The sequence below is a fragment of the Vanessa tameamea genome, chromosome 5 (assembly GCF_037043105.1).
Source record: "Vanessa tameamea isolate UH-Manoa-2023 chromosome 5, ilVanTame1 primary haplotype, whole genome shotgun sequence".
NCBI classification, from domain to species: domain Eukaryota; kingdom Metazoa; phylum Arthropoda; class Insecta; order Lepidoptera; family Nymphalidae; genus Vanessa; species Vanessa tameamea.
Genome location: NC_087313.1, coordinates 8,601,934 through 8,610,921, shown reverse-complemented (window position 1 = coordinate 8,610,921; position 8,988 = coordinate 8,601,934). Strand labels below are relative to the sequence as shown.

At 29.6% G+C, this 8,988-nt stretch overlaps 1 protein-coding gene across 1 annotated transcript; it reads left to right on the top strand.

Annotated features, from left to right (window-relative positions):
* Positions 1 to 2,060: 2,060 nt before the first annotated feature.
* LOC113392277 (odorant receptor 4-like) lies at positions 2,061 to 6,524 on the top strand. Its single transcript, XM_026628624.2, has 9 exons — positions 2,061 to 2,339; positions 2,747 to 2,899; positions 3,004 to 3,186; positions 4,175 to 4,358; positions 4,751 to 4,847; positions 5,680 to 5,781; positions 6,122 to 6,210; positions 6,283 to 6,349; positions 6,420 to 6,524. The coding sequence occupies exons 1-9, from the start codon at positions 2,069 to 2,071 to the stop codon at positions 6,477 to 6,479; spliced, it is 1,206 nt and encodes a 401-aa protein (XP_026484409.1). The 5' UTR covers positions 2,061 to 2,068; the 3' UTR covers positions 6,480 to 6,524.
* Positions 6,525 to 8,988: the final 2,464 nt, after the last annotated feature.

The following is an 8,988-nucleotide window of genomic DNA, read 5'->3' as shown; positions in this document are numbered from 1 at the left end:
TTTTACGTTGCAGAAACTTTCAGAAAGGGTTGAAGGACCCTCCAGGGGGAGGCGGGACCTGGTTTTACAGGATTCTTCCCCGCTAAAACTACTGCAATACAGTTCGGCACAGATCCGAGAGGTTGCAGGATCGTGTCGATTTAACTCTTTACACCGCTCATGTCTTGAGGAAGCTCTCTTCATGGCGCGAAATTGATCTGGATGGTAAGTGATCACCACTACCCACAGTCCCTCCTGCCTATGATTATACTAGATCACTCACCTTTTGCAGTTCAGCAATCTGCATTGCTTTATGGATGCTAGAATGTAGGTAGAGCTATTCTACCGCCTACTGCTAAATAATAATAATTTGATCTTATTCTAATGAGCCTGCACTGCGCTTTACTACAAAAATAGTTTTTCTTTGAATCACGGATAGCGAATTAGACATCTGATAAGTTTTGATATGCTTTATTATAAAGAAGTTAGCGAGCAATTCGCTATTAATAGTAATGACAGATCGGAGGGAGATAAAAAACTAGTACTAAATTATTAGCTAGTATAATATGAAAAAACGAAGAAAATTCTTGAGATCGGTGTCATCCTGGACTCCACATTATCACGGTAGTTAGTAAAATGTATTGTGATATCTATTTTATTTTTTATTATTGACATTGGCTTCCTGAATACCAAAGTAATCTGGTCAATTTTGTGACTGATATTGAAAGTAATTTCTTATGTGATTCATGGTAAGCGGAAGTATGCACGGTTGATATATTATCGATGGAGATAATCAATTGCTAATATATAACATTAATTATTATTATTTTCATTTATATTCGTATTTGTAGATGTGAAAAAACATTATATCGACAATACAATTAATGATGTAATATAATTATTACCAAACGTGTATAAAATCGTTCGGTCTTCAGGATACTAGTTGACAAACAATCATGAGCCAATAACATTGTAGGTACCTACACCTTTTTTTGTCACATTCACACACTGACAAATAACATATACACATAACACTGAATCAAAGTATACGTAGTCTTTCGTACAATTATCACTATTAATAGAATACGACATATGGGAATATTGCTCACTAATCGAAAATTTTGCTTCCAAATTTTAATCATGATCACTAACCATACCGAAAAGAAACGGCACACTATTATTTTATTGACGACCTCCGTGGTCGAGTAGTGTGTACACCGGTTTTCATGGGTACGCCACTCCGGGGTCTCGGGTTCGATTCCCGGCCGAGTCGATGTAGAAAAAGTTCATTAGTTTTCTATGTTGTCTTGGGTCTGGGTGTTTGTGGTACCGTCGTTACTTCTGATTTTCCATAACACAAGTGCTTTAGCTACTTACAATGGGGTCAGAGTAATGTATGTGATGTTGTCCAATATTTATTTATATTTATTATTGCAAATAACTGCAAGCGAGGGATATCGTGTTTGAAGTATCTCTAGTTTAAAATGTTCTTTGCATGCAAAGCAAAGAGCACGTTAAGTAAGTTGAATAACTATTTTATTCGGTTTCTTATCAGATCATTAAAAATAATATAAATAATAAGAGCAAAGTAAGGACTGATCGCTAGTTTAATATACAATCAACAAAACTAGATATATTTTATTAAACAATTCTAGCTTTGTTCGTAAAGAAAGACAAGTGTTAAACTGACAACCCTTGTCTTCTGAATAATAAAGTTTCGAAGTTTAACATTGTAAAGTATCAAAACACGCCTTCCCACTTATGTATATACTTTTACCATACTTTCACTACTAATTGATTAAATTATATTATTTACATTTTAGAATAACTATTATTAATCATAAAGTCATCTTAATAGCTTAAATATATCGTTAAAAAGTTTTACTAAAGATATAAATTAACCGTGCAGAACAATGTCTATGAACAATATAAATATCAAGATCAATTAACGGACGAACACTACACACATATTTTCTATTTGTTTATGATTTTAACACACTCGGTTGCAAGAACCTTTATGGTTTAAAATGTACAATCGATATCCATACCGCAATGTTTAAAAATCGTTCACATAACACGCACGTCAAAAATGGATGAATCCACAATAAAAGCGGCTAAAATAGAAATAGATGAGTCCTTGATGCTGAGTACTTTTAGTATGCGGCGCATAGGTTTATTTTTCGATAAACCTAAAACAACCGCAGCTTACTTTCGCCAAAAATTAATGTTCGTCGCATCCGTCTGTAGTATCTGTTGTCACGTTTTCAGTGAATTCATGAACATAGTCCTCACGTTCGCCAGCTCACCTCGTGTCGAAGATGTCGTTCCGCTCTTTCATACCTTTGGTTACGGCGCATTGAGTAAGATTTTTTATAAACCATTGTATAGTTTTTAACTGTTGTCGTATCTATTACTAGAATTATTTTTATAAAAGCACGAACGATTAGGTAACATGATTTGTGTTCAGATCAACTTTGCACTTAATTTCGTGTTTTGTTGCCGTCGTCGCCACCATTAACTTTAAAATATCCGCTCGCGCTGCATTAAACTTCCCACGGTACACGTTTTTCTAAACGAGCATAGACTAGTGAACTGCAATATACGCTATAATTGAACTTACCTATGTAAGTGCCTGACAAGGCGAGTTATGTAACAACCAACAAGCCCCAATTTATATATTTTTTATTTTTTAAGCAAACCAAGAATTGTGGAAAGATTAATATTTTTAGAAATATAAAAAATATTAAAATTATTAAAATGTTTACAGGTATCGCGAAAGTATTCGTCTTGTGGTATAAAAATACAGTATTTGGAGAACTAATAGAAAAGCTAGCTGGAATATGGCCCATGCCCCCTCTTGATGACGATGCTTCGCAAAATAAAGAAAAAAGCCTTACAGCCTTGCGCGTTAGTCATCGATGTAAGATATTAATTTTTTTCATTCAATGATTTTTTTTATATTCCTTTTTTTATATTTTGAGTTGTATTTATTACTTATTCTCGACCTTTCTTTGTTCACTACAGGGTACTTTAGCGTAAATATTATGGGTGTATGGTTTTATAACTTCACACCAATTATAATTTATTTCTACCGAGTCTGGCAAGGTCGGGATACACAGATCGGGTTTGTGTGGGTGTCCTGGTATCCCTTCGACAAACATCAACCCATAGCTCATATTGCTGTCTACCTGTTTGAAATATACGCTGGTGAGCTAGAACAATTACGACTATATATTATATTGCCAGCGGGCTTGAAAAATATCATTAATATTTTATAATCCCATAACGAGGTATATTTCTGAAACCGGAAGGATATTCATATCAATTATAAAATTAAATTACCTGCATTTTATAGTTCGTATTATTAGATATTTCGGGACTTCTATTTGAATTTTGATTACATTTATTATTTGATTAAATTAGACGTATTTACTAGCCTTTATTTGCCATGCATTAAAACTTTCAGATTATTCATTAAAAATATTATTATAAAAAATCATAAAAAAAGCTTATCGAAAAGTCTTGAAAAACTAATTTTGAATTTATCATTTTTAAATAAATATAAACTAACGATCATTTTTTATACTATTTGGTTTGAAAGTCTAGTCATCATCATATCAGTTGATTTATTTCTAAATAATTCTAAGAATCACACGAGAATATTGCATTAAACATTAATAATAATTTCAATCGGTCATCAGGTATAAAAATAGCGCCTAGACATTTATCATCACGTCATGAACTCAAAACAAGCATCAATTCACTTTGTATAATTGAAACACTTTCAATGAAAGCTATTTATAATAAAGCTATTTAGATTAAGAAACTAGCCATAGAACATGATAGTTGAATATTATTTAAAAATAATATCATTTATCGTTTCATTCATTTAAAAAGTGATATTTTTGAAATTGTTAATAAATTCATTAAAGAATTAGATTTAATTATTGAAAAGTGTTTTTCTGTTTTATTTGAGGCTTATTTTATTTCACTTTTAATATTCTTTAAATTTATGTTAAACTTGATTCCCAATATCAATCTAAATATAATTTTCAAAACTTATAGACATCTATATTAGAAAAAAAAAACGTGGGTAAGAACCACGTAAAAATAAACAATATCCAAGTAGATTCGTTAAAAAAACATTCCTGCAATTAAAAACAATATATTTACCATTAATTATTATTATTCTAAGGAGTGACCTGCGTTTGGATTATGGTTTCTTCTGACTTACTATTTTCTGGAATGGCGAGTCATATTGCTCTTCTCCTCCGTATATTGCAAAGTCGTTTAGAATCATTGGGTTCAATAAAAAAAACTGACGAAGAATATTATGAAGAAATACGATCAAATATAAAGCTGCATCAAAGATTAATAAGGTCAGACAAGTAAATGATATCAATATATTGTATAGATTGTAACATCTAACTTTTAGTGATAGTAAAATAATTACCTACTTCTGCTGCCTTACCTATTCATGTTGTGAAGCTGGGGTTTAGTTAAGCACTAATTTTATCTCTTTCCGTCATACTTGATTTAACATTTGAAAGAAAAAGACACAGCATTGTATAACTAAATAACATTTATAGGTAAGTTAAGCTGTTAATATATTCGACATATCAGAACTACTTTCAAAATGTAATGTTTTATTTTGATTATTTTCAAACAGGTAATGTTTATATTTGATTAAATATCTTAGTGAGATAAAAATATATTTAAATTATTTATGTGTAAAATCGAATGAAGTTTTTATTAAATTCACTTTTTGCAGCTATTGCAACAATTTGGAGGAAGCTTTCTCGCTTTGTAATCTAATTAATATTGTGATGAGTTCCATTAATATCTGCTGTGTGGTCTTCGTCATTGTGGTTTGTATTTATTTACTTTATCTTCAAAGTTTCGTGTACTAAGGAACAACAGCTAAACCACGAAAGGTTATCATGTATACATGAGTGAAAAAATACATATATATTAAATAAATATGGATATATGTACATGGAGAATGGTTAGACGAAAAAAATATAGCACTAATAACTCCAACGAACAAATTTTTGTATTCTCATTGTATGAAATATATAAGACTTATTATTTATAAATGTAAATGTTAAGTAAAACTGCCAACATACGAGCTAATCAATATAATAATGTGCTACATAATCGTAGCTGGTTCAGTCACCGAACTCTTTATTAGTAATTTAAAACCTTTTTATTAATTACTTCTACAGAAAATTTAAAGTATGCACACGTGAGAATGACATAAATGAGTTTTTTATAGGATCTACGAATACGATACGAAAATTGGCATACTCGAAATGAACTGTCGAACCACCAATCCACTATATATTATAAGAGTTTTTTTAACATAAATCCTCATACATAGCTTTCTGCGTACATGCTGTCAAAGACAATGGGATTAAGACATCACTAATTATTTAGTGTCTTTTTTGTACCTCGAACGTTCGCCAATTCCAATTTGTATTAGTATTTTATTCATGTGCCCTTACAATCGAAATTAAATTAAATTATAACAATACATTTATATTGATGTTAACCATTATTTATTATTACCGGTTTTTAAATGATTTATTAACCAGTGTTTTAAAAGAAAATACAAAAACTATCACGAGAGACCGGTTTGTTTTTTACTGTTTTTTTTTCAAATCGTAATTTTTTAATGCGGCTAATTAATATTTTACTCAGTTACTGGAACCGTTAATGGCGATAAGCAATAAACTTTTTCTGGGATCAGCATTAATACAAGTCGGAGCTTTATGCTGGTATGCGGACGACATTTTTCATGCGGTTGGTAACATTATATGTATTTAGTACATATTTTTTAACAAATTTACTAATTATGTGAAATAATACTATCTCATAAGTATTTTTATTTTCCTATTTGTAATGTTCACATGTAACGTCAATTTTCCAATTAAATTAAATAGATTTCATATTTAAATATCAGCTCGCTAGTCGCTGTGCACACACACCGAATTCACCGCGCGCTCATTTTTGTATATATTATTTTCCCGCGCTTTCGAGATGATAGATGCATAAATACACAGATAATATATATTTATGTAAAATATAAATCTTATACTAATTAATATGTTATTATAGATCTGTGTACATTTTTCATTTCCAGAATGAAAATATTGCTGCAGCGGTATACAGCAGCGGATGGTATAAAATGAATCCACGTTGTCGTCGTGCTTTAGCATTTTTAATACTAAGGTAAATTATTGTATTAAAATATCACATTTATTATTTAAAATAATAATATATATATTTAATTATATCTTACAGATCTCAAAAGCCGATTGCATTTACTGCAATGAAATTCACAAAGATCTCTCTTGTCACATACTCTTCAGTAAGTTATACATTTTTTTAAATTATAGAATGAAATAAATATTTATTTATCGTATTTTATTATGTTTCAGATCCTAACGAGATCCTACTCATATTTTGCACTGCTGTATACAATGTACAACGATAATTGAAACGTAGGAAATAGATGCAACAGTGAATAAATTATTTCGATTGTAGTGTCACAAATCAAATAAATCACATGCGTTAAAATTAATTTGTAAAAATTACAAAAACATGTTTCACTATTTCTATGCTTTAATTTAACATAATGAGAGTATTATTTTATACTAAATAATTATGTGAATTTTTGAGAATCAGTAGAAAAAAAATAAGTTTTTCTCAAATTAACCAAGTTTTGAGATCAGATACATTTTGTGTAACGTTAAAGGTAACTGTAATAAAATGTTTGTTATGTGTCCTCAATCTTACTTTCCCAATTTTTTAACCTTAATCCTAAAATATTATGAATGAAAATTTTTAAAAAACTTTGTAATAAATATTTAGAACGATGTAGTGAATTGTCATTTGAATTTAATTATTAATTAATAAAACTTTTAATAGGGTAGAGTACTGAATTTCTCTGGTGAATTTCGCTTTATACCTTATGACCTGCATTTTTATGTTACTAACAAAATATGAAAACCAATCTAGGAAGTACGTATATTTTAAAGTAGCTAGATTACATTCCTAAACACGTGTACACGGCATGCTCATAACAATTATATTAACACAGTCAGGTGCTCTTTTATACAATAATCAAAAATTAATAAATTACAGTAAATATATAAATTAGAATAAATTGACATTATGTTTATGTATAACTATTAAACCAATATCAATACAGTCACCCATTTGAATTATTTGACTAAGAAAATAAATTAAATTCAAATAATAAAATCATCGAAAAAGAAAAAAACTAGTTAAATTCATAAATTCAGAAAAATCTGTCAATAAGTTATTAAGGATTTACAGTCAATCATTGAATCGTAGATATAAATATACCTTACAATGTTTTTAAATTTTGGGAAATTGGGATTGAATTAGTTTAGTGTGTCATTGTGTTTTAAAAGTAAATGGTTGTAAGTGCGCAAATCGGGTAATAATATAAATAATCGGTAATTAATAATCGGTAAATCGGGTGACAACATAATAATTTGGAACAACCAAGTCACATAATCGAATGGCTTGATGATGATTTATTTAAAAATCAAAAAACTTACTATCTGCTGACGATTCCCCGTCGATTTTTCATAGTGTCATACCGAAACGTTCAATAGTTTTTACGTGATAAGAAAAAACATTATAGAGATATGGAAGTTCAAATTACATTTATATTACTGTGCATTAATTCTAAATTCCCTATATAGTAACAGTCTCCTTATATTCGTTTTTCTCCTTACATCTCCACTGCTGGGCTAAGGACTCCTCTTCGTTAACGAAGAAGATTAGGAGCTTGTGTTTCACGATATTTTCCTTCGACACTAAGTACGATAGAAATTAGCAACACAAATATAATACGTAACTTTGAATGTGAATTTTACAATATCCGGTTAAGGTCCAGGTTCTCTAAACCTGAACCATCTCGAATCAATCAAATCAAACTAAGTGAGATTTCCTTTTAACACATTACTTTATAGGAAATATCATATTATTTCATAGTATTATTTTTAAATATTTGGAATTAGTATCTAATTTAAAAGAATGAAAGAGAAGACAGATAAATTATCAGTAAGTTACCATGCAGACTTGTTTTTGCAAGGCATCATAAAGCCGCTGTTCAGGGCTACTTTAATGTTCGAGTTACCTAAGTCGTTACAAATATAACTAAAGAAACAAATAAATCCCTTAGACTAAAACCTACTTAGCCTGCTTGCTAATGGACTATCGGTTGTAAGTACCAAAAAGTTTATACAGTTATAAATTCAAGAAATATTGATTCACAATCATAGTTTTTAAGTTGGCGTAAAAAACAGCGGCTCTAAATACAAACTGGAAATAAATTATGTTTTTATTATTCTAACCGAGGTATTTAAATTTAAATCAATTTATCTCACAAAGAGACAGTGTTTGACTCGCTTGATGAACAGATAGTTTTTTTGGGTTAGGTATTTTAACTAGATATAAAATGCAGCGTTCGTCTAGGCAACATTTTGATTTAACTACGCTGTAACTGTTGTAACAGTTCATTTAATGTCACATTTTTTATTCTCAGATTGACCACTTGAAAAAAATGATTTGTTCGTGACAAGTCAAAGGTTGCAAGTCCTAAATTGAATGCACAATTTTTTTCCACGAAAATTCTGGGTTATAGAAAAAGTAGTTTTTATTCGTAAAAGTCTCAATTTTGATAAAATGAACAGTAGCTTTAAACATAACATTATTAAAAAAAATTGCTTTGATTTTTCTACATACTTAGAAAAACTTGCTCCAACTTTGATATTGCAAATATTCTTTCAATCAAAAATATAGCCATTTATTTCCATAAGATTTTTGATGTGCTGTTTTTTTTAATAATAGGTAGGTATAAACTCAGCAAAAGCGTAAAAGTATAACTGCAAGTTGTTCAGCGCTTATCACCTGCAAGCATTTTTCGTTTAAATAAAAACAAATCTAACACGTAATATCTTATTTATGATCTTA

What these genes read in the sequence shown, in the direction of transcription:
- LOC113392277 (XM_026628624.2), top strand. Translation starts at nt 2,069, where the DNA reads ATGGATGAATCCACAATAAAAGCGGCTAAAATAGAAATAGATGAGTCC. An exon ending in GTGTGGTCTTCGTCATTGTG is followed by an intron (nt 4,848 to 5,679) that starts GTTTGTATTTAT and finishes TATTTTACTCAG; the next exon opens with TTACTGGAACCGTTAATGGC. An exon ending in CTCTTGTCACATACTCTTCA is followed by an intron (nt 6,350 to 6,419) that starts GTAAGTTATACA and finishes ATTATGTTTCAG; the next exon opens with ATCCTAACGAGATCCTACTC.